A 25,725-nucleotide genomic window follows, 5' to 3' on the forward strand; every position below is an offset into this window, starting at 1 on the left:
ATCAACGGATAATTATCGCTCCCAATTGTGTTCTAGAGAAGTGCTAGATGAGGATGCTCATTATCTTCTCTTCCCTTTGACTTGGCCATGAACGCTCTTGTATGGCTTGTGTGCTAAAAGATATTTTGAGCGAGCTGTGATAGTAATTTGTGAAGGTATGGACAACCTTGCAATAGCCTTGCACTCTATGGACAACACTATGAAGGTATAAAGTGTAAGACCCTATTGGAGGGTTTTCCCTCCTTCTGGGAAACCTCAAGACCTTGTGTGAGAGGAGGAAAAGCCATCATTAAGATTGGTGGAAAAGGGACATTAGTTTCAGATTTTCTAGCATTGAGGAGCAAAAGTCTTCAACCCTTCATCGGTTATATAGGAGCTATTTGTTAAAGCTTTACCACATTGACATAAAATAGAAATGCAAGCATTTCTTTGTAATACATTGGCAATGGTGATATTTCCCAAGTCTGTTGGATTGTGTATAATGTTTCTCGATCATATTCTATAAGGGCCAAGTGGTCAAGGCAAAAAATGTGATGAATACATGAGGACTAGTGTAACCAAAAGAGCTAGCTAGCTGCTCAATTATTTGATTTCCTTTATCTTCTAGGCATCTTTGTGGCAAATTTTGAGAAGCTAGCAATGCCCAAAAGAAGCATGGCATACAAAAGGATCATCATCTTACACCAATTTATCCTCCTAACCATCGAAAGAGTAGGCAAGTCAGTTCGAGAAGCTTGCATTGGATGAAGCTCTTCCTTCACATCCTGTGCAGCAGCTCTACAGCGAGATGGTTCCACATACAGAAAGATAAAGCGAAGCTTTACAAGATCACAATTCTGAACAATAATGTACGTGCCCAAATCCTTGGCATGCTTTTTCAGTGAAGCTCCAGAGTTGGAAGAAGCAGAGCACAAAACTTTATCGCCCTTTGCTACTTCACACAGTAGTAAAAATCTTGCCTTCTGCCCAAAAAATGAATGTTCCCAACCCTTGCCAGGCTTGCAAAACCCAAGAGCAACAGCAGGATCGGAAGACAAGTATATGCCTTCTCCAAAAATGGCCCCATTCCTTTGTAAACTGGAATTGCTTAAAATCAGCAGGCCTGAAAAACCAACAGATTTATGAGCAACCAAGTACCACCCAGATAACTACTTAACAGAATTATCATAATTATTACTCCTTCAAACAAGGACTTGTATAACATCAAACAATCATATCCAAAAAAGCAGTAAATTCTTATAATAAAATATCTAACTGCCAACACAGCATCAAAAACGGTTGACGTCTCGAGTATTTCAATAAGACGATCATGATGTATGCCATCTTACAGCGTAGTTATGTTAAGAGGCTCTCTGATTGTATACTCCATGCATATAGCTTTGCATTCTCCTAGTAGTAGAGCTCCATCCCCTCCCCCACTCATTGTACTTATTGCACACCCAGATTCAGCTTTTTAGTTCAATACTTTTTCATTTTGTTGGGATGACAGAGGATACCCCACACAGGTACACTGATTTGTCTCATAGGCCAAGTTCGGTCTTTTGGAAGACGTTAATAAAATCTTTCTTTCTTTCTTTCTGCCTCCAGTGTGGCTCCTCGAAGGAGGTGCTCCTTCAGAAGCACGGCACCATGCTGCAGAGAGAAAACTGACTGAACAGTCCATGATGTCCAATGCCGCATAGGATGTAGAAGTGAGGGGTATTCCTTTCCTACCCACCCCACCCCACCCCCCCCCCCCCCAAAAAAAAAAAAACAAAAAAAAAACAGGTAAATTTGTTCAGGATCCCTAACGACAGTCATCCCATGTCCAAAACCCATGATGCTTTAAATAGTCATCCCACCATAGCAAGGCAGCACCAGTCAAAGCTATTCAGGAGAGGTGCAATTGGAACCAATCCAAACCACCTGACGCCTCCTGTGTGGCAATCATTTCCCAAGCCCAATTGGTGATCGCCTCAACATCTACTGGGGCAGCTGGTGGGATACCAAAACATGCACATTATTTGATGGATTATTACTGAGGTTTTTCTTCTGAGGTTCAAGCTGGCCTTTTTAAGCGCACTTTTCAGGAGTGCACGATTACCAAAGCTGTGGACCAGAGACAACTGACCAGACAAAATCCTTACCATGATGTCCAGCACCACGAGGATGTATGCTTTATAAAGAGATGGGGGGTATTGTTTTGCACCCCCCAAAGCCTCCAAGGGGCCTCTTCCATGGGGACGTCCAAGCGTGGGAAGGGACACTTAAGCCTAGTGTGGGAATGGCCACTTAAGCCTATGGCACTATTTCAAGCGTTTTTCGTATATCTATCAGCATTGAACTTACAATACATCATCTAAAACCTTTCTTGTACACTGTGCACACAGCCAGCACTACTACGTCCTTATCTAGTTGACCATAAGCAGACAAGATTTAATTGAATGGATTATGGGAAGCCAAATGAAAGAACTGGAATTTCAAGTCCACACAACAAGCAGAGTTGCAGACAGGCCGAACTAGGCTGGTGAAAACTATGTTTGATGTAAATATAACAAAGCACACCAAGAAAAAGGGAAAATAGGTGTACCACATCGTAGAATGCTATGCAGATTCTCTGCAGATGTTCCATGGAATGCAAAAATGCTTCCAAACTGGAATTTATTCTCTTCAAAAGCTGTGCAAGCCCTTGTATCTGATTCTTGAAGCTGCCAAAAAAAAAAAGGTGAGCTTCAAGTACTTTTGTTCAGACACCATGGAGCATCATACTTCAGCAAAATGTAATATACACCATGAAAAATATTTAGTCCTCAATCAGAAACCAACAAAGTTACGAACTGTTAGTCCTGCACAAAAGCTTTGCATCAGGGGCATTGGTTTGCGATCGCATGCCTGACTATATGCAAAACACAAGATGCAACAACATAGTATTGGACAACCCCACAGAATGCTATGTAGATTCTCTGCAGACGTTCCATGGAATGTAAAAATGTTTCCAAACTGGGATTTACTCTCTTCAAAAGCCGTGCAAGCCCTTGTATCTGATTCTTGATGCTGCCACAAAGGTTGGCTTCAAGTTATTTTATTCAAATAACATGGAGCATCATACTTCAGTGAAATGTGATATAGACCATGAAAAAAATATTTAGGAACCAACAAAGTTACGAACTGTTGGTCCTGCACAAATGATTTTCATCAGGAGCATGGTTTGCCATCAAGTGAACTGTTGCTATCCTCCATGGCCTAAACAACTCCACTTTAGGAATCTCCTTGCCCTTTTGCTGCTGGACTTTCAGCAGAGTTCCATACTTGGAAATCTCCCACATCCTGGTAGAATCCAAATCCGGAACACTAGGCACTCGTCGTGCGCCGACTCTATCAATCAAGACGGTTAGACATGGCCACCATGCTTGCTTTGAGACCCTTGAGTAAATCTGCAAGCTCTGTGGAATAACAAGTCACCTAAAACGAGGGATAAATAATGATGGCGAAGGATGAAAGCCTTTCACATTGAGAAAGGGTGGGTGGGATAAGGGGGGTCACCCTACGCCGCATTTACCAGAAAGAACCCAAACCCGGACGATCAAGTATATTTGTGATAGACTTAAGTTTTATTGGCCTAAGATGAAGGTGGAAGTCCAGTACTTTTCCCAAACCCGGACGATCAAGTATATTTGTGATAGACTTACGTTTTATTGGCCTAAGATGAAGGTGGAAGTTCAGGACTATGTGGTGAAATGTCATCAATGTTAGGTAAATATGGTGGTCGCCAAGCTGACAAAGATGTTAGGGTTTTTACTTACAAGGTCAACCACCGTTAGAGAAACTAATTTGGCTTAGCAGATTGTTGAGCAATTGTTCAGATTGTATGGGTTGCCTTGTGACAGTGAGTGATAGGGACTTCATGTTTTCTGGACACTTCTGGTAGCGAGTTTTCCAAAAATTGGAGAGTATGAGTTCCTTTGATCATCCTCAATCCAATGGGCACATGGAGAGGGTGAATTAGGTTCTAGAGGATATGCTTCATGCATACGTCTCTAAGAGACCATCTGATTGAGAGAGGTACATCCCGATGGTTGAGTTTGCCCATAATAGTGCTAAGTATTCGGCTACCGTTTACAGTCTGTTTATGCTGATGTACGATTACCAACCTAGAACTTCGGTAATGTCATGTGCAAGACATGCATTGGCTGATTTCAGAGCTAGTCCTGAAGAGGGCAACCAGATAAAGATAGATCAGAACCCGACTTTGGAGCATAGGTTGCTGCATTGGCAAAGGATTTAACTGAAGGTGGACATGGAGGGCTGTCGGTGAGTGCTTGAAGGGAGGAAGATATATTATCTTGATTTATTGTCCAGGATTTGGCCGACCAGCAGTCGGCCAGTCCATGTGGTTATTCCCAAGCCTATAAAAGGCATTGTTGCTCATCATTTTCAGTATTCAGCCCTAGCTTGGGGCTGGATCTAGATATAGGCTTAGACTAGGTGTTTTACCTTTTCATGGAAGGCAACCAAGGGCTGCAAGAACAGTTGTAACTTTTTGTACTATATGATATACTGAATACTCAGCTCTCTCTCTCTCTCTCTCTCTCTCTCTCTCTCTCTCTCCTCTCTCTTCTGCATGCGTTTTTTCATCAGCATGTTCCAAGATGTGTTTAGGGCTGAAAGAAGACTCCCAAGGCTTCCGCATGTAACACTGGTATATCAGAGCATCAGGCTTAGCAAGGCTAAACACTGATTCAGTCCCAAATGAAGGTGTGTAGGTCCAAGGTACAGGAAAGTGCACCAAGGCAAGGAACACAAGACAAGGAAGAACTCCCACGAGGTTGGTTGGTGGTGTTCCACAAAGCCCAAGGGGATGGCAGTCGTGTGAGTCGGGTGTTGCTTGGGACACACCAGGAAAGGCTCTCAGGCAACAGTTCCACGGGAGGTTGATCCTCCAAGGGATGGAGTGAGAGTGCCAAACTCATTTCTCAGGAAAGAAGACCAAAGACAGTGTTCAAGGAGGGCAGAAATGGAATGGGGACTGGATGGAAAAGATACATAGATCTTCATCAGAGTTAGAGTGGATTTGGAGATCGGGCGGGATGTTTAGTGAAAAGGTTGCCAGAGTAGGAAGAATGACAGAGGGACTCCTGGAATAGAATGGGATGATGACAATCATCCAAGAAACAGGTTAGAATCCAATCATCAAGTTTAGCAGAGGGGGATGTCATGTGCAAGACATGCACTGGCTGATCTCAGAGCTAGTCTTGAAGAGGGCAACCAGATAAAGACAAATCAAAACTTGACTTTGGAGCATAGGTTGCTGTCTTGGCAAAGGATTTAATTGAAGGTGGACATGGAGGGCTATCGGCCAGCACTTAAAGAAAGGAAGACATGTCGGCTACAACATTATTGTCTAGGACTTGGCCAACCAACAGTGTCACATGCACTTTGCATTGTAGTGCATGGTAACAAGATGGCTCATCATTAGTGCAACACTGTACAGTAGTAGAACCCTTTAGGATTTATTATTTGTCGTATGCTGTGACCCCATTGTAATCCTCAGTCCAGGATATGTTAGGCATGAGCTACGTAGGTCATTCCTCAGCCTTAGAGAGTCAGTCCGTCAGTCAATCGGGTCCCTTAACCCACTTGGAGAGAATCATTCATGCATATAGAAGTCACTAGAAGCCTTAGGGTTTGCATTAGATCATGTGTGCATTTTGCATATCATTCATCCCATATGCATATAGACCATTGCAAAAGCCTCAGGATATCATCCAGTATTTTATCCTATATATTTGGCATTTGTCACATATTTTTCCAGCATTTATTACCATTATTTCACCTGTTATCCAGTCGTGTAGCTTCATTAAACTAGTCGGCCACATGCAATTAAGTTCAGTGTAGTAAATGCGATTAAGTTCACCGGGCTTGCAAACCAACCGACCAGCCAACATACCCATATAAATAGCATCGCGTCTTGCATCATGTCACCAGCCTGGACATTTCCCAGTATGAAAGGGGTCTGGTGGACTCCAAGATGTCTAAATATTTGGAAAGTACAAGCTTTGGGAATGGGGGATTATCCTAGAATACAAAGGACCACACTCCTAAAATTTAGGAGAGTTGCTATTTTTGGCCTGACTCCGATGGAAATTCTGTTCGCGTCATTACATCTGGAATTGAGCAGATACCAAGAGTTGGCAAAGTGCCTATGACAGAATGTCTACCAGTTGGGATATTTTTAGAGATAAAGTTTATGGAAGGACCCATCTCTTCGATTGGGACATGTGGCAAGGAGGTGGACCAAAGTGAGACAAGTGGCCTGACACTTGTTAGAAAATGGATCAAAGTGAGACAAGTGGCCTCACACTTGTCACTTCAGCTATTGTGTGGCTCTCCACTTGTCATTGTAGCCTTCTCTTGCTATTTTAGGTCATGGGAGGCCCAAATCTATAAATTGGAGCCCTCTCTCTTCATTAATGGAGGCTCTCTTGTTGCACACTAGTCTCTACCACCGTTAGAGGCTGCCCTAATGATGGCTACTCTCTTTCTCTCTCTCTTGAAGGCTGCCCATGAAGAATACCGGCTGTTGGGGACTGTTTTGGAGGCTTCCATCGCGAAATAATACTGAAGGCAAGGGTATTTAATCATTTATTATGATTTCTAGCCATTGTACTTGTTGTACCAGCCTTTGTCCATGCTGTACCAGCATTTGTACTTGTTGTACCTACTTACCAACCACCGTACTGGCTGTACCAACCACTGTACCTACTGTACCAATCATTGTACCTGATGTACCAGTCATTGTACTTGCTGTACTAGTCACTATATATGCTGTACCAGCATTTGCACTTGCTATACCTACTGTACCAGCCACCATACCGGCTGTACCAACCATTGTACCTGCTATACTAGCCACTATACCTGCTGTACCAGCCATTGTACCTGTTGTACCGACTGAATGGAGAGTTGTACTTGTTGTACCAGCTCTATTGCATGAAGACCCGTGGTTTTTGGGGAAGAATCATTACCCACACGGAGGTATATGGATTATATTGTTGGCTCGGCATTTCTACAGCCTATGTTCCGGCTTGGTAGCCTCGTGTTGGGCTGTGTTATGGCATTTGTATATGGATAGTCCGGCATCTCCCGTGGGGAGAGTAAGGCTCTCAAAGCTTGTACATGATATTATTCTCCTTGGGTAATAAAATACTCCAAGGGGGAGGGGGGGTCGGCCCATTCCGGCCTCTATGCAGTGTCACACGTGCAAGCTCCATTTTCAGCATTTGTGGATGTTTTGTCCAGCTTTATGTTTTATGCAAAGTGATGATGGATATGTGTTAAGGCTGTGGCCATGTTTAAGTGTTTTAACATGCATTGATGGCATCAACAAGTGTGTAAAAGGCCCTAGTCCCCCGAGCACCCTCCACGAGTTACATTGGTATCAGAGCATAGACTTCCTTGGAAGCGGAGGCTTCCTTCTATCAATAAGGAAGAGAAAAGATCTCAAGTGGGGACCACACTTACCATCATTGCTGTTAAGCATGGCCAACCACTTCATAGCTTATGAAGCAAGAGCATGGGCAGTAGATAGCTTGTTGATCTAAGGATTTATGAATTCACAAAATTTATCTTGGAAGTATGGAGTTGGCTTTATGTGTACACGTTTAGCACTCTTTCCATATGGATATTGTGGATTATATTATCAAGCTTATAGGCAAGCTATATGGAGATATATCTCAGGATATCTTAAGGATATGGTGAGGAGATATTTATTTTGGCTTCATGACCAACCTGGCAAAGAAAAGCTAAGTATACTTTGAGTTTGCAAAGTTGGTGCTTTGGCTATTTACTATGAAGTGTTTTTGATATTCACTAACCCTTGTATAGCCATGCAAGGAGAAAGGTGTTGTTGTTTGCCTTGAGATGGTTTCAAGGAAACATTGTTTATGGCTCCCTTTATTGGGATGGATTATATCATGGAGATTTCTTTCTTGGACGAGATTTATATAGATATTGGGCTTCACAAGCAATTTCTATGGACAAATCTGTCCGAGTCTATAGAGAAGAAATCTTTGGATATCTCATGGATATGATGCTTTTATGGATAAAGTCCACCTCTACTCCAAGGTGTGTGGTTAGCACAGAGTATGTGGTAAGAGTTATGGTATACAAGGATTATGGTATACAGGTCTATGGATTCCTGGACTTCTTTTCTAGGGATTTGAATCCATCCTCAGGTTTATAGATTATTCCTTTTGGCTCCCTTTATTTGGGATGCATTGGACTTATGAAACTCATGATTCACATACCCTGTGTAGTGTTCTCTTGTCCTACGTGCTCTCTTGAAGATTGTTTCTACCACGTGAGGGTGGAACAATAGAGAGCAGATGGAAGGGAACATGGGCACTTCAAAGGGTAGTGACAAGCACAACATACCCTGTGTAGTGTTCTCTTGTCCTACGTGCTCTCTTGAAGATTGTTTCTACCATGTGTGGGTGGAACAATAGAGAGCAGATGGAAGGGAACATGGGCACTTGAGAGGGTAGTGCGAGTTGGTGGCCGAAATGCCTATAAACTATGTGTAGCAGAAATGCTTATGGAACACCAGGTTATCTATGCCTGCGAGTGATTGTTTTATCTTGTTACTTGAGTCCACCTCTCATCCAAGGTGTGTGGTCAGAGTACCAACACGGAGTGCAAGTGGTAAAGTGGACATGATACCTGGTTGGCATGGGACTTATGTCTATGCCAAGGGTCATGTGTGTTGGGGTAAAGGCGTTATGCCCACCCTTATAGTGTGTACAAGCCCATAAGTTATAGTACATAGTACACTTAGTACTTTTAATGTACTAAGTGCACTATGTGTACTAGTGCAATATACATGTGTGATAGGGGAGTCACACACTCATGCCTCATGAGTTGACTTATCCCCACAACTCTCTCTCTCTCTCTCCCTTGTTCTCTCTGTTTATGTCTCCCACATGACCTAACCCTAATTCTCCCCATCAACTGGTATCAGAGCTTAGTGATCCCTCCCTCTTCCCTCTTCTCCTTGATAGCAGGCACCGGCTCGCAGCAAAGTGTTGGTGGCCACAAGGCGTAACCCCACACAATTGCTCTCAGCTAGCAAGGAGTCAGGCGCAGCTAATCAAGCGTAGGCTACAAGGCATGCAAAAACGCTGGCCATTGATAGGCGAGTGTGGTAGCTCTACACGGCGAAGGCAGCGCTGGCCCTTCAGCGTGGAGCGAAGAAGCGCTAGAAAATGGATCAAAGTGAGACAAGTGGCCTCACACTTGTCACTTCAGCTATTGTGTGGCTCTCCACTTGTCATTGTAGCCTTCTCTTGCCATTTTAGATCATGGGAGGCCCAAATCTATAAATTGGAGCCCTCTCTCTTCATTAATGGAGGCTCTCTTGTTGCACACTAGCCTCTACCACCGTTACAGGCTGCCCTAATGATGGCTACTCTCTTTCTCTCTCTCTTGAAGGCTACCCATGAAGAATACCGGCTGTTGGGGACTGTTTTGGAGGCTTCCATCGCGAAGAAATACTGAAGGCAAGGGTATTTAATCATTTATTATGATTTCTAGCCATTGTACTTGTTGTACCAGCCTTTGTACATGTTGTACCAACATTTGTACTTGTTGTACCTACTGTACCAACCACCGTATTGGCTGTACCAACCACTGTACCTATTGTACCAATCACTATACCTGCTGTACCAATCATTGTACCTACTGTACTAGTCACTATATATGCTGTACCAACATTTGTACTTGCTGTACCTACTGTACCAGCCACCGTACTGGCTGTACCAACCATTGTACCTACTGTACCAGCCACTATACCTGCTATACCAACCATTGTACCTATTGTACCAACTGAATGGAGAGTTGTACTTGCTGTACCAGCTCTATTGCATGAAGACCCGTGGTTTTTGGGGAAGAATCAGTACCCACACGGAGGTATATGGATTATATTGTTGGCTCGGCATTTCTACAGCCTATGTTCCGGCTTGGTAGCCTCGTGTTGGGCTGTGTTATGGCATTTGTATATGGATAATCCGGCATCTCCCGTGGGGAGAGTAAGGCCCTCAAAGCTTGTACATGATATTATTCTCCTTGGGTAATAAAATACTCCAAGGGGAGGGGTCGGCCCATTCCGGCCTCTATGCGGTGTCACACGTGCAAGCTGCATTTTCAGCATTTGTGGATGTTTTGTCCAGCTTTATGTTTTATGCAAAGTGATGATGGATGTGTTAAGGCTGTGGCCATGTTTAAGTGTTTTAACATGCATTGATGGTATCAACAAGTGTGTAAAAGGTCCTAGTCCCCCGGGCACCCGCCGCGAGTTACACATCCCATCATCATTCAATCATCAGCCTTCAAGCGTTTTATCCTTCAGCACAAGGAGCATTAACGATTGAGCATCCAACCCCTCATCGTCAAAACGCAGCACCATTCAGCATTCTTCATAGCATCATTTTGCTACAGCCCTTCTGGTCAAGGTAAAACACATTCATACAATCATTTTCAGCATACATACACTCAGCCTAGAACAGTCCCAAAGCTGCTCTTCTCTCACCCTCAGATTTGCAGCCTTCCTACATTCCATTAGAAGAGTGCATACTCTTGGTCTTTCAGAGATCTTGCATTTGGCTTATCTACAATCCAAAGTCAGTCCCTCGGTCATTCTCTTCAAAGATAATAAAGCAAATACTCCTAGCAATAGGAGGGGGCCCTTCAGTGGGTAATTTGCGACCCAATAAGGTGTACAGATCTCTCTCTCTCTCTCTCTCTCTCTCTCATCTCTTAAAGTTTGAAGTGAGAAACGTGGATTGCTAAAGACTCACGAAACTCAAGATAAAGAAGACGGTGTGAGACTGTGTGTGACAGGATCCTGCATTATGCATAATTCCACTGCATGTTACATTGGTATCAGATTCAGCTTGTCCACAGACACCGCATCCTAGCGTGAGAGCATCCTTGGATGGTCAAACTTCGCTCTGGCACGACCACTCACTTCAATAACATGTCTACAGAGGAGAGTACACATCAGCAGGAAGACGTCTCCCCCGAAGGAGACCTTGCTCTTCCGCTTACTACAGATACCATAGCTCTACTTCGAGCAAAGAACCAGCTTCTTATGGAGCGTCCCCAACTTTTGGAGGCAACAACAACAATACCCACTCCTCTAGTTATCCCCAACTTCATCACCCTCTTCTTTCAGATGAAACACCAAAGGGGACAGGATGAAGGCAGACGGCGAGAGGAAAAAGCAAACAGACGGGACTATGAGGAAGAGCCACTACCTCTGCAAGCCAAAAGAAGAGATCTTTACCTACTAGATAAGTAGCATTAATCGCTAGATAAGTAGTACAATCCAAACGGAGTACCGAAAGGCTAGATAAGTTGCGCTAATCACTAAAGCCAACGCAAGATCGACGAAGACTGGCGTCAAACTGAACTCGCTGCTTGGGAGCACCAACGAGAGCTCGATCGAGAGCGCATGTTACTTAAACACCAAAGGGAAAAGGAGGCCATACATCTGAAGTATCGGCACACCTCTTTAGTTTCCCCACCCATAGGTGCCACTAGCCAGAATCCCGCGACATCGACTACTGTCATCTGAACTCAACCAAACTTTAGTAAGTATGATGGTAAGCGTGATCATTTGGCTGTTAATCAATTTATTCATCAATTTAATGCTCATTTTCCTTTAGCTAGGATCACAGATTCTCAAGATAGAGTCCACGTAGCGGCTCCCCACCTTACGGGTGAGGCAGTTACTTGGTGGCAGCATTGGTCTAGTCTTCATACAGACCCGACCACAAGTGTCACAGCTTTTCGCTGGGATACTTTTGTCTATGACCTTAAGACCAGATTTCTCCCTCCCTAGTGTTTGACCAACCTGGTAGATGAGTTCTATGGAATGAGACAAAACGGGTCACTCGTGCTTCAGTTTTCCGGTAAGGTTATAACTATAGCATAACAGTTAGGGTTATCTAAGCAGGCCAAGATGGATCAATTCATTCGTGGATTAGATCCTAACATCCGGTTCACACTTCGTAACTTTGAACCCAGTACATATGACCAGGCTTTGACTTTGGCTCAAAATGAAGAAATGAAGATGAACAGAGGCAAGCCTAAGCAACCGCAGTCTAGTACCAAACCCCAGCAGCAGCAATCTGCTACGCAATCAGGGAAACATAATGCATCTTCTAAAGATGCTAAGAAGGACGACAGTTCTAGCTCTAGTTCAGGGGGTAAGAAGGATAAGGAATCCAAGCTTAAGAAAACCCTTGAGAAAAAGGCTAAAGCAAGCATCACTGGAGGTTATCTTCCTCCAAAGGAACAAAGAAAATACCAATCAGAAAACAAATGCTTTTTCTGTCATAGTATTAGGCATGGTAAGAAGGATTGCCACAAATGGCAAGCGGAGCAAGCCTCCACCCCGCCTACTAACACAAATGGAGTTCAACTTTTACCTTCTATGCATCCTATGCCATCCATGGTTATGCAGCAAACTAAGTACATAAAAAGTTTTCTAAAAAGGTTTCACATGGATGAATGTAAGCCCATTTCTACTCCAGTAGAACCAAGTGTACGGCTTACTATGCATGATATTGGAGAGCCTTTTGAGGCCGGCATTTACAGCCAGGCAGTGGGATGTCTCATTTACTTGTGTAACACACGGCCAGACATATCTTTTGGGGTGTCTTTGTTGAGCAAATTCATGCACAGCCCAGGCACAAAGCATTGGCAAGCAGTCAAACGCATTTTTCGTTATCTTCAAGGTACCCTAGATCTTGGTTTGTTCTATCCCAGGGAGGGCAGCTTGCAGCTTTATGCATACAGTGATTTCTTGGTTGAGTAAAAAGCAACCCACTGTTGCCACATCTACTTGTGAGGCTGAGTACAAGGCAGTCTTCACAGCTACAGTAGATTGTGTATGGTTGAGGAGATTATTGACTGATCTTCGTGAGTGTCAGCAGACACCACCACCATTCTCACTGATAGCCAGAGTGCTATGGCCGTGGCACGAAATCCAGTATTTCATGCACGTACCAAGCACATTGAGATTCATTATCACTATGTCAGAGAGAGGTTACATGCAGGGGAGATCAATTTATCTTAATGCCCTACACAGGATAATGTTGCAGATCTATTCACAAAGGCTTTACCTCAAGAAAAGTTTGAAGCTTTCCGCAAAGCTTTGGGCTTACTCTCATACAGAGAGTGATTTGCTACCTTGTATAGGTTCACACTTCCACTACAGGGGGGATTTGTAGGCATATGCTCACTTATGGTAGTGCTATGTGTGAACAGGGCTTAACCAAGGGCACTTTTTCCCATGTGATTTTTCCCCTTGGATATCAAGTGTGAAAGGACACTCTACATATAATATTTTGTACTTCTATATTATATGGATGTGGCACACATGCAAGGGTTGACTTGCATTTTGTGACTACCACACTTTTGGCTCTCTCTCTCTCTCTCTCTCTCATTTTCTATGTGAGCTTCTCCATTCTGCACCTAACCCTAATGTGCAAGTTTGTGTGTGTGAGTGTGTGAGTCCAACACCAACAACAAGATGTATATTCACATGTTCAAGCCTGTAAGATTTGTCAAAAAGTTAAGCTTCCACATACAAAGAAGGCGGGGTTACTTCAACCTGTGCCTATCCCCGATGGACCTTTCATCGACATCTCCATGGACTTTGTAGGGCCTCTACCAGCATCCACCAGATCCTGTAACACTCAGTGTTTTACCATTGTGGATCGCTTCAGTAAGTTCTGCATACTCATTCCATGCAAGCATACGGCCACAGCTAAGGACGTAGCCCATCTTTTTCTCAAACATTGGTACCCCAATTGTGGTTTGCTAGCACCATTACATCAGACATGGATTCCAAGGTCACCTCGCATTTTTAGAGGGCATTATTTGAAAACTTTGGAATCAAGTTACAGTTGTCTAGTGCATTCCATCCACAGACAGAAATCTATAACCAGTTGACCTTTGATGTTCTCAAGTCATATTGTCATGACTAGCAGTCCAAATGGGAACATTATCTTCCATTGGTACAAGCTATCTTGAACGATACTCATTCATCCAGTGTCGGACAGACTTCGTATTAAGCAGCCTTTGGTCGTCGTTTCTCTTCTCTTTTGATGAGATTGGTGTCTCCATCTCTTGAGGCTAACAAAACGATGGAAGCATTTTCCGAAATCATTGAGTCAATTAAAGACCGCTTGACCAAAGCACAAGAAGCTTATAGCAGACAAGCAAATAAGCCTCGTGGAACCCCAACAACGATGAAATCAACGAGGTCGTAAGACTCCAGAAAAGATTCCATCATAACCTTCCATATGCCGTAGTTGTTCTCGTCCAACTAACGGTCCACCGGGAACGTGGGGAGTGTCGGGATCTTCACATGTCTCTCGGCCATCTCAAACAGATCTGCCATTGCGGGGTTGTACTCTGAAAAGGGTGGGTGGGTGGGAACAAAGAAGAACTAACACTTGCAAGTGGCTGTCCAGCAAATCAGCCTGCCGTCCTCTTGCTTCTCCTATTCCCGAACAGTCCCAAACAGTCCACCAATCAGCAACACAACAGTCCCCCTCTTGCTCACACAAATCCCAAGAACTATCTAGAGCCTAGGCTCTGATACCATGTCAGAATGCGCAGCGGAGATGATGACCAGATCTGGGAACACAAGAGCAAAACGCAGTGCAGAAAATCACAGCACAAGAGATAGAGTGGTAGAGGCGTGTAACTCTACTCTATACACACAAGAAGATCCCGAGAATGATACAAAAATGACAAGAGGTCTGGGGGCCATTTTATATGGCCCCCCATCAATAGTCGGCCTGTTGTAGGGCAGCCGATAGGACACAAAAACACCCCCACAACTAAAAATCCAAAGTCAGCCAGCAGCAGAGGGGGTCGGCCAGCAGAGCAGGGAAGTCCACAACTCATGCAATGCAGTCGGCCACTTCCAGAGTCTCCACAAATGAAGTCGGCCAGGTTCAAGGTCCTCCTGCCACTACTAGACTGCCTCCCTTGCCACAGAAAATAGGGAAAAAATGGGGGGAAAATACGGAGTGGGGAAAAATGAGAAAACACCTCATAAGGGCGGGCACACCCACAACAAAGGCCCTGGTGTATAAAAATAGATAGGAGATGACTTCTAACAAAGTACACACCACTGAGGTGGGCATCGCAAGATCAAAGGACTCCACATCCCCCTCTGAAAAAAAATATCATCGGACTGATATAAGCCCAACCTGAGTCTGATCCAAATCCAAAAAACTCTGGAAGTACCACTGTGCCCCAGGCACGGTTAGCAACCATAGATCCAAAGCATCCCACTGGGTTCAAAAAACCATCCTCCAAAACAATAAACCTGCAGAACTAGCAGGGGGAGGGGTATCCTCAGAAGCATCACAAAGAGATGCAGAGATAAGACTCCTCACAATGAGGAAGGGAAGCAGGAATATAAACTGCAATGCTAACAAAGTCCTCAAAAGCATCACAGATAGCAGAAGACTGTTCCAAAAGTAGAATCAAATCCCAAGAATCAGCAACAAATAAAGGATCACACCGCAAGGGCAAAAACACCCTCCTTGTTCTGCAAATACTGCAAAGAACACAAGCTCGGACGAAATAAACTCTGCTCATTATCTCTGAAAAGATCATTGCTCTCCTCCAAAAAACTGAAAACTCCTGTCACAGAAGAAAGTCTCCACAGATACAAAACAGCTCCCGAAACTGATCCTCAAGTGAAGTAGCTGGAGAAAGGCCCCCTCTCACTGTAGAAAACTCCTGTGGGAAGCAAAACGCAGCCAAAACACTGCTATCCAGCAAAAATAGCACTCCACCGCCAACAGAAGGCAAGGAACATGTAGAAACCGGGAAACCGTGTAAGCCAGGAACAAAACACAGGTATAGATGCTCCAAAATCAGCAAAACGCTGACTAAAATCTGAAATTCAGAATCCTCCTCAAGTACCAAACTGCCTCCAAAGCCACAATCCAAACAAGAAACCCCCTCTACAAGTGATTTGTGTCCATTGGAGAAGAAAACACAGCCAAACAAGGGCTACAAACCTGAAAATTTAGGTCAACTAGTGTCCACACCTCCTATGAGGAAAAACGCTGAAGAGAAGGTACCTTCGGGTCCAACAGATCAAGCTCAAGTGAAGGTAGAGCAATCTCTATTTAATTGTTGATTTTTTTTAGTAAATTTTAATATTTACTAATAAAATGTTATCTTTTGTTGATTTGTGTTGATGAAATGCACATGGATCATCGTTATGGTGATTGGAACGTGTGGTACTTCAATTCAATGGACGAATCGACGTTGCGGGGGAATACCGTGAGTTAATGCTATTTTTCCCTATTTTTTATGGTTAAAATTGAGCATTAATGGATTTTTTTTCAAAAATACCATAAAGTTTATGGTGGATATTTTTGAGAGGATGGATTCCCTGAATTTCTAGAATTTTTAGAAATTTTTTCCTAATTTTTTAGGAATTTTTTGAGCATTTTTTTGATTAAAAATGTATTTTTATACATTTTTTGCGGGTTTTTTCCGCGGGAATGCGATCAAATTCTGTCAATTTCTACTGAAATTCAGTAGGGGACAGCGTGTTGATGCATGAGATGCTCTCCCGTGTGCGTGGGGTCCTCTCCGTTTCTCAAATCTGATTTTTTCTCATTTTTTCCGTGAGAAAATCTCTTTAAAATGATTTTTTTTAAACATTAATCATAATTAATGATAATTATGATTAAGATATGATTAATTAAAAAATTAATCAATGGATTAAATTAATCTCTGTTTAGCAGAGAGAGGAGATTGGAGAAAGAGAATGAAAATGAAAGTTGAGAGGAAAGGGAGGAGAGAAGGGAGAAGAGAGAATCTTATCTCTCTCTCTCTGGTCCATGCGCAGGCGACGGGAGGGGGGGGGGCTGCGCAGCAGCCGCCGGCGAAAAATCGCCTCCCCCCCTAAAAAAATCAAAAGGCTAAAAGCCTTAATAAAACATATATTCATTTTTTTTAAAAAAATGAGTTTTTTTTATTTAAAAAAAAAAGGCTTTTGAATTTATTTCAAGGAAAAAGCTTGGGAAAAAGCCTGGAAGTTTCTGAAAATTACTGGATTTGAGTAAAAAATCTCAGAAAAAATCCTGAAAATTTCTTATTGAAAAATATTGGCTTTTCAACTTCCGGAAAACCTTTGGCTTTCCGTTTTCCCAAAACCTTTTGGCTTTCCGAATTCCGGAAAAACTTTTGACCTTCCGTATTCCGGAAACCTTTGACCTTTCACATTCCGAATTTTTTTTGTCTTTTCATTTTCCCAAAACTTTTGGCTTTCCGTATTCCGGGAAAACCGTTGGAATTCCGAAATTTTTTGACCGTTCGTATTCTAAATGCGTTCGGGGTTGATTAAAAATTTCAAAAAATTCATGAAAATTAGTGGAAAATTAGACAAAGGTTATTTTAAATTTTGGAAAATGTGGGGTTGGTGTTTGGCATGTGGTGTGTCCATTCGGGCGCCCGTGACCATTCAAATTCCTTTAAAAATATATTTTTTGACCCAGAAAATTAGAAAAATCCATTAAAATTGAAAATTTTCATTGGATTTGAGAATTGTCGGGCGAAATTGGAAATTTCGTGAACGATGGGATTCTCAGGGAAAATTAGGAAATTTCTAGAAATTATTTTTAGAAATCCTAAAAATTGGTATTTTTAAAATATCAATGGTATTTTGGCAAATTAAATTGCTAAAAATTTTCTGGAAAAATATAGGTTTGGAATGCCATGAGATAGGTTTGGTGGAATTCAAAATTATTATATTTTGAGGCCCTATAAATTTGGGAAAATTAGAAAAAAATCATGATAATTTTTTTTTTCTCGAGAATTTAATATTTTCGAGGGTTATTTAATGTTGAAGTACGTTTTCTCGTGCTGACATTAGATAGATGCGTGTTATTCGCATATTATTAATACGATTATACCTCGTATTAATGGATATTTATGTTTGGATTAATTCTAAACGATGTATTCATGATTTTTGACCATTGTTTAGCCATTCTTTTTGGACATGTTCCTTAATTTGGCTATAATTTTCGTTCAAAGTGTGTTTCACCTTTGACACTTTTCCATGATAATTTATTTTGCACTTATTAAAGTGTGGATTGTGCTTAATTTCTTAAGCCTAAGACAAAGTCTATCATGGATTAGTTGATCGGTTTGTTTTGGTGGATTTCTATTGGATGTTTTCCAAGTTTTACAAGGACTCATCAGGTTTTGCCTAGATCACTTGTGTCTAGGGGTTTTTCTTATTGAGTGCTACACACACGTGTTTCACTTTCTTACTTTGGAGTTTTATTTGAACAATATAACGTTCATATACTCCGGATTGATGAGTTGGCCACCAATTTAAATGCTTCTTTTGGCATGATTTATGTCCATTAGATGGTATGCATTGTTTTTATGATCAACTATGGTTTTTATGGATTCGAGGAGCTTCTATGCTTTTATCCATGGTTTTATAAGGATCTTTTGATCTTTTGAATAATTGCATGTGCTTTGAAGGTAGCATTTGCCTTCGTTTTTTGCACATAATTTTGGAGTATATATTTTTGTACTCTTGTACATATTCCAACTCGGATACCTAGTTGCTTATATATCTAGGTGAGTTATTTTTCTACCCTAACTTTATTGTGTTTTGGGTAGTTATCATTAGAAAGGCGCCAATAATTCAATTTCTTTTCTAATGATGTAATCAGAAGGAGTTATTCCTTGATGTAGTCTCAAGTGTATAGAGACAGGTTTAGTATGTGAAAGTCTGGATAAGGCCATCTTATTCCTTTAATACAGGATTTTATTCATATTTTCCTAGACGGCATACTAGGGAGTTTCAAATTGTTAAGGTATGTATGGGTGGTATCATGGTGGTATGGGACGCTAGTGATCCCTCACATATATTATCTTATGGGATAATTTGGGCTCAAGATTGTTGCTTTGCTTACATCACTTAGCATGTTGACCTCAACATTCAAAGACAATCTTATTTTCTAAATTCACTAGAAGTTATAGTGTGGGCATTCTATAGATAAACTTCTTTTATCTATAGCCTACATGTTTTGATGAGGGTAATCTCGTCGGCATTTTCACTTGTTGAAATCTCTTTCTTTAGAGTTCAAACAAGTTTATCTTGTTGTATTCGGATAAGGAAATTTGGATTCTTCCTTTGTTGGCATTTTTTCTCTAGTTCCGTACTTTAGGTGATTTACACAATCAACCTGATAGGTTTACGGATGGACATATGTGACTCATCGAGACGTTGATGACTCTATGTTGATATGGGTAACTCGAGACGTCGATTATTCCATATGCAGATGTGGGTATGTCGGGGCGCCGATGAATCCCTGGTTTCTGCTGTTATAATGCCATGCTTTCCTACTTTATTCCGAAAGATTTACAACGAAAAAGTTACTTTGAATGTGAATTGTTCTGATCATCCGCAGTAGTCTGATGGGCAAACAGAGTGTATGAATCAGATTGTAGAGGATATGCTTCATGCATATGTCTCTAGAAAATCATCATATTGGGAAAAATATCTTCCAATGATGGAATTTGCCTATAACAGTTTTAAATATACGGCTATTGGTTTTAGTCCGTGCATACTTATGTATGGGTATTAACCCAGGGCACCTATTGATGTCGGTCTTAAGGACATCGAGCTTGATGCATCGAGGGATTTCTTGCGTGATATGTAGGAAATCCTGACCGAAGCTCGGGATTCTATCAGGAGTGCTCATGATAGGGCACGGTTTTATGCTGATAGGGGACGCTCATCTCGGTCTTTTGAACCAGGAGCGTTGGTTTATTTTAATGTTCTTAAAGATTCGCAGACTTTGTCAATGGGAAAATGCTCGAATTTATCTCCTAGATATTGTGGTCCATTTCGAGTTATATATCGGATTGGCACGGTTGCGTATGAACTAGAACTACCTCCAATTGTTAGAGTTCATCCAGTCTTTCATATCGATAGATTGAAAGGGAAACTGGGAGGTGAGGACGACACTGTTACTCCTCAAGAACTCGTTGAAGTCGATGAATTATCCTATGTTCCACATGAACCTGATAAGGTACTTGAATTCAGGGAAAGGAAACTTTGTAGTTGACTAATCCCTGAGGTTAAAGTAAGGTGGAAAGATAGGGAAATTAAGAATTCGACTTGGGAGTCGGTTGAGATTGTTCAGCGCAGTTCTCCTTCTTTTCATTGCAAGAGTGCAATGTTTTGAGAGAGGGGAAGTATGTTATATGTACATTATGTGCTCTATGTTATATACACATTATGTGTGCATATACTAGGAGGCTAACCCACATTAGGCTTGTGAGCATGGGAGCATGGGAACAAGCTCTAGTGGAGCATGGGTTAGGACTAACCTTAAGGTTTAAGGTTAGGGTCAGGCATCCAAGGGTCACACATGAGGAATGGAAAGTCAAGAGTCACTTGAGGGCCCTCCTATATAATAGGGGCATGGGGCACACTCAAGGGGGCTTGGAGGTTTGGGCTCCATGAGGCCAAGGCTATGCTATGGTCTCTTGTGTAGAGGTCCATATCTACTCACCTACCATTTCACACTATAGCTACATGCTATTGGTTTGTATTATACCTCTTGATGGTATGGGACATCAAGGTAGAGGTATGATGTATTTCATTCTTTATTCATGTGTGCATCCCTTGGGCTCGGGGGTGGTTGGGTGGTTGCTACCAGCAAGATCGGTTCAGAAAAACGCAGCAACCATGGCTGCAAATCTGAAAACGCAGAGGTATAAGGGGCTGTAGAATAGGCTGAATATGGAAACGCTGAAGCCTCAGATCAAGAACTGCTGCAGAGAACAATGGGGGGGGGGGGCAGGATGGCACAAGATAACCAGAAGGTACAGGCAAAAAGGGAGCCCAAAGAGCTCCAAGATCAGGGCTGGGAAAGCAAGCCCAAACAGGCCAAAAACGCAGCCTGTTTGGGACAGCTATGTTGCTGTCCAGACCTGAAAAAAAAAACCGCCTGAGAACCCCTGGAAGGTGTTGCCAAGATGGGAAGGTATGCTGTCCAGAAAAACGCCCCTGTCAGGCTGCCTAGAAGCTGCAAACTGACGCCCTGAAGAGAGGAAACTGCAGCCCACTGAATGGGTATCAATCAGCCCTTGAAGAAACGCAAGCTTCAACGCATGAACACAAAAACGCAGATCTGTCCATGGGCAGTAAAAACACAGAACTGAAGTGGTAGAGGAGGGAGCATCCTATGCTGAAAATCACCGGCGCTCTGATACCATGATAGAATGTGCAGCGGACGAAGGGAAAGTGGAAACACAAGTGAGAACCTGCTCTCAATATCATCACCAAAAGGAATACATTGTCCCGAGCAAGAGGGGAGAACCCCGTAAGTGAGGGACTGCAGCTGGACAAGCTAGACAAGCAATGATAAGCAGTGAAATATGAGGGAGGCATGCCGGCTATATATACCTCTACATGAAGGCAGCCGACTGAAGCTAAAATACCTACACGACTAGGAAAATACCCAGGACTCCATAAATGGGAAAAAATATGGGAAAGTATATGTGAGGGGTGACCAGCCCCTTAGACTAACATGGTCAGCCCTAGAGGCTAAAATAGGACACCAAATAGGAAGCCAGCAAGTAGGGGATGATGTCTTAACACATGCTGACCCCAGGGCTAATCCTTGGAGAGGCAACAAATAAAGAATCAAATTAGAACCAAATTTAGGAGCTGGTGCTGCTAGTTTGGGTAGAAAGACCTTATGGAAGAGTTAGTAGGCCGTCAGCCAAATTCCATGAGGAATATCCATCTCTCGGCAGTAGCAACTCAACGAGCATTTGTCTAGGACCTGGCCGACAGCAGGTCGGCCAATCCATATGGAATTTCATGCCCTATAAAAGGGGCACACTCTGGCTCTTAGATTTAAGACTAGACTAGGTATTTCTACCTTTTGAAGGCAGCCTATGGCCGGCCAAGACTTGTACACCTTTTTGTACTAAATGAATTTACTGAAACTCAGCTCTCTCTCTCTCTCTTCTCTATCTTTTGTATGCGTTTTGCATCAAGCATGTTCCAAGATGATGTTTAGGACTTAAAGAAGACTCCCAAAGCTTCCACATGTGACATTGGTATCAGAGCATTACCCTCAACAAGGCTAAACATTGATTCAGTCCCAAATGAACGTGCACAATCCAAGGAAAGGAACACAAGACATGGAAGAAGTTCCCACTAGGTTGGTTGGTGGTGTTCCACAACATCCAAGGGGAATGGCAGTCCTGTGAGTCGAGTGCCACTTGCGGCACTCCAGGAAAGGCTTTTAGGCAACGGTTCCAAGGGAGGATGATCCTCCAAAGGGATGGAGTGAGAGTGCCAGACTCAATACTCAGGAAAAGAAGACCATAGAAAGTGTTCCGAAGGAAAAAGGGACAAGATGGAACAGATGCATAGACCTTCATCAGAGTTAGAGTGGATTTGGAGACCAGGCAGGGTTTTCAGTGAAAAGGTTGCCAGGAAGGGAAGGATGACAAGTTGGGCCTCCATGAATAGATAATGGGATGATGACAGTCATCCAAGAACCGAAGTTGGAATCCCATCATCAAGTTTAGCAGAGGAGGATGTCATGTACAAGACATGTGCAGGCTGACCCCAGGGCTAATCCCTAGAGGCAACAGAAAAAGAGTCAAATTAGGACCAGATTTAGGAGCTAGTGCTGCTAATTTGGGCAGAAAGACCTTATGGAAGAGTCAGGACGCTGTCAGTTATATGAGGAATATACATCTATCGGCTGCAGCAACTGAAGGGGCATTTGTCCAGGACCTAGCCAACAGCAAGTCGGTCAGTCCCTATGGAATTTCATGCCCTATAAAAGGGGCACACTAGCTCATTGTTTAGGCATGCAGTCCTTCCTTGGACTAGCTCTTAGATTTAGGACTAGACTAGGTATTTCTAACTTCTGAAGGCAGCCTGGCTGGCCAAGACTTGTACACCTTTTTGTACTATATGAATATACTGAAACTCAGCTATCTCTCTCTCTCTCTCTCTCTCTCTCTCTCTCTCTCTCTCTCTCTCTTCTCTAGCATTTTGCATCAAGCATGTTCCAGGATGGTGTTTAGGACTGAAAGAAGACTCCTAGAGCTTCCGCATGTGACAATACCCAAGAGTTCTAAGATGTTGCGGATGAGGAAGGTTGGGAAGTTGTTCCCTAGGTACTGTGGATCTTATCGGATCCTAAAAAGGATTGGTGAAGTGGCTTATAAATTAGAATTGCCTCCTAATGTAAAAGTTCATCCAATTTTTCATGTGAGTAGACTCAAGGAGAAACTGGGAGCTGAGGATAACATTGTTACACCTCAAGAACTGGTAGCGATTGAGGAGTTGTCTTTGTTCCACATGAGCCAAAGCTTATACTAGATTTCAAAGAGAGGAAGCTTAGGAATAAGTTGATCCCTAAGTATAAGATCGAGTGGAAAGAAAGGGCTATGGAGGACTCAACTTGGGAGACAATTGCTAGTTTGAAGAAGCTTCCCTGATTTTGTTTTCTATAAAAAAAAGGTCTTAGGAGGGGAAGTATGTTATGTACCTAACACTAATCCTCAAGATTAGTTCCTAATTTGGTCAGGTTGGAGAGCCTTGGGATTAGGGGAGGGCCACAAGCAAGTTACAAGTGACTAGGGTTCATTATTAGTGATAATCATGGTTGCTAGATATTTATAGTAGCTAGATTGTTATTTATAGCGGCAATAGTCACTCTATAAGTGACTTATGGGTTGTGATTCCTACAATCATAGTGTTTGGCTAATGGTCTGTGCCTAGACCAAACTCCTTCCATGGACATGGCGGTTCACAGGTAGTCTTGCCGAAGGTCCCTTAATATAAGCTCTCGTGGTATGGGACGTTGGCCTGGCCTTAGGGGAGTAGAACCCTAGCCTCTAGCTCGCGGGAGATTCCTGATGGAATCTATGGTTGGACGGTGATTTTGCTTGCACCCTTCTATATGTTCTAACCTTGTGTGTTTAGCCTGTGTATCACGTGGCCCTTTGGGGATTTACACCGCATGAAACAGATGGAATAACAAGGAGGCTTCATGTGTCGAGGAAGACTATCGCAAGATAAGCCCGGCCTGGAGTCTGGCCAAATGACCTAGAGTCATTAAACACAAGATTCACATGCATAGTTATCTCGAGTCATGATCCTCACCCAGATAGCCAGCAAATCTGGCGACAACCAACCCTTTAGCTGCATATAAATAGGCAGCTAAGGGTCACGTGAGAGCATTCCCTACCAAATCTACCAAGCCAAAGTCATATGCAGCAGTGTAAGTGCCTAGATTAGCAAGAAGGCAGCTGCAAAGTGCGGATCTCAGCCATGCACAAGTCCGGAGACAACAAAAACCTTTTGTTCATGCATGGAGCTTAACGCTTGCATGATAGGCGTCAAGATATGAGTCTAGAACCAAGTTCATCATTGTGAATATTCATGTTTTGCAATATACAGAGTAGATTAGGTCGACTCTCTGGTCTATTTGTGTATTTGCAGCAGCATCTAATCAGCATCTTTAATTAGGTTTATCTACGCAGGCTTTCGCATGCATGTTACACTTGAGGTAAATGTGCCTGCAGCAAACAGTGTTTGAGATCAACCTCAAATTTGTCCCACCAGTACTCGTAGCATCCGTGTTGTTACGCAAACAGTCTTGCCATTCTGAAGGGTGGAAAAAAGTCTCTAATGTGTTTAAGAGCAAGTGAACACACCTTTAAAATGTAATCTGGTAAAAGTCCTGCGCGTGCAGCCATGAATCCATGGGATCCATACAATTTGTCAGAAATCTCATTTGGCAGCTCAAGGGCTGGATCTACCACCAGTTGCACACTGAACCGAAACCTTAGCAACCATTGCAGCAGCTCCAGAGATTCCACAGGCAGTGCGGCGAAGCGGTTTATGTTATCCACCGGCTCATGTGAAGGTCCTGCTTCCGTCCCACAGAAGTGCAATTGAATATCAGAAAAATGCTGTACTGCAGCTTCGGCTGCGGCGAAATCCTTCTCACCATGTTTGCTGAATAATGAAGTTGGGAAAGGGGTACAAACTGGAACAAAAAAACTGAAATGTTAAGAAATTCTGCAAGTGACAAGCCAGATTCACAGTAGGGCATATGTAGACACATCCAGGATGCATATACAGGTACACGGACATGATGCATGCATAAGCATACAATGATGCATGCATAAGCATGCAGATGCACATACATGGGTACACACACGTGCTCTCTCAGCATACATAGACAAGACACATATATACATATGCTCGCACACACGAGAGTACTTACCAGAAGGGCGTCTATGGCTGTGAAGGGCTTGCAAGAACGCTGAGACGACCAGATCAACGCTCAAAGGGGATCTTTTGTAAGCCTCTGAAACTAGAGCTTCAATTTCTTGGCGTTCCATAGGCACGCAAAGGGGGCATAAAAGTATGCCTGCACGGTTGCAATGAAGCGATTGCTTATAACTCTAGACCAGGAGCTTTGGAAAAACGCATGGTTACGGCGGTACGACCACATGGAAGTCAAGCTTGTTGCGGCCGACCGCCGACGCGGTGGTGCGCGCGCGCGCGCGCGTGTGTGTGTGTGTGAGAGAGAGAGAGAGAGAGAGAGAGTGTGGGTGAGAGAGAGTGTGTGAGAGAGG

At 43.0% G+C, this 25,725-nt stretch overlaps 1 protein-coding gene across 1 annotated transcript; it reads right to left on the minus strand.

Annotated features, from left to right (window-relative positions):
- Positions 1 to 452: 452 nt before the first annotated feature.
- Positions 453 to 25,725, minus strand: LOC147626477 (uncharacterized). The gene is made up of 4 exons (XM_086816538.1): positions 25,371 to 25,725; positions 24,796 to 25,130; positions 2,570 to 2,687; positions 453 to 1,102 (listed from the first exon to the last, which is right to left on the minus strand). The coding sequence occupies exons 1-4, from the start codon at positions 25,486 to 25,488 to the stop codon at positions 597 to 599; spliced, it is 1,077 nt and encodes a 358-aa protein (XP_086672664.1). The 5' UTR covers positions 25,489 to 25,725; the 3' UTR covers positions 453 to 596.

This window comes from Cibotium barometz, chromosome 22 (genome assembly GCF_041138505.1).
Source record: "Cibotium barometz isolate CiBa-2024 chromosome 22, ASM4113850v1, whole genome shotgun sequence".
NCBI lineage: Eukaryota > Viridiplantae > Streptophyta > Polypodiopsida > Cyatheales > Cibotiaceae > Cibotium > Cibotium barometz.

Excerpts from the sequence above, each read along its gene's own strand:
- LOC147626477 (XM_086816538.1), bottom strand. The coding sequence starts at position 25,488 with ATGGAACGCCAAGAAATTGAAGCTCTAGTTTCAGAGGCTTACAAAAGA. Across the intron at positions 2,688-24,795 it reads TACCAGATTACATTTTAAAG|CTTCAAGAATCAGATACAAG; the intron begins GTGTGTTCACTT and ends TTTTTTTGGCAG. Across the intron at positions 1,103-2,569 it reads GCATAGCATTCTACGATGTG|GCCTGCTGATTTTAAGCAAT; the intron begins GTACACCTATTT and ends TTGGTTTTTCAG.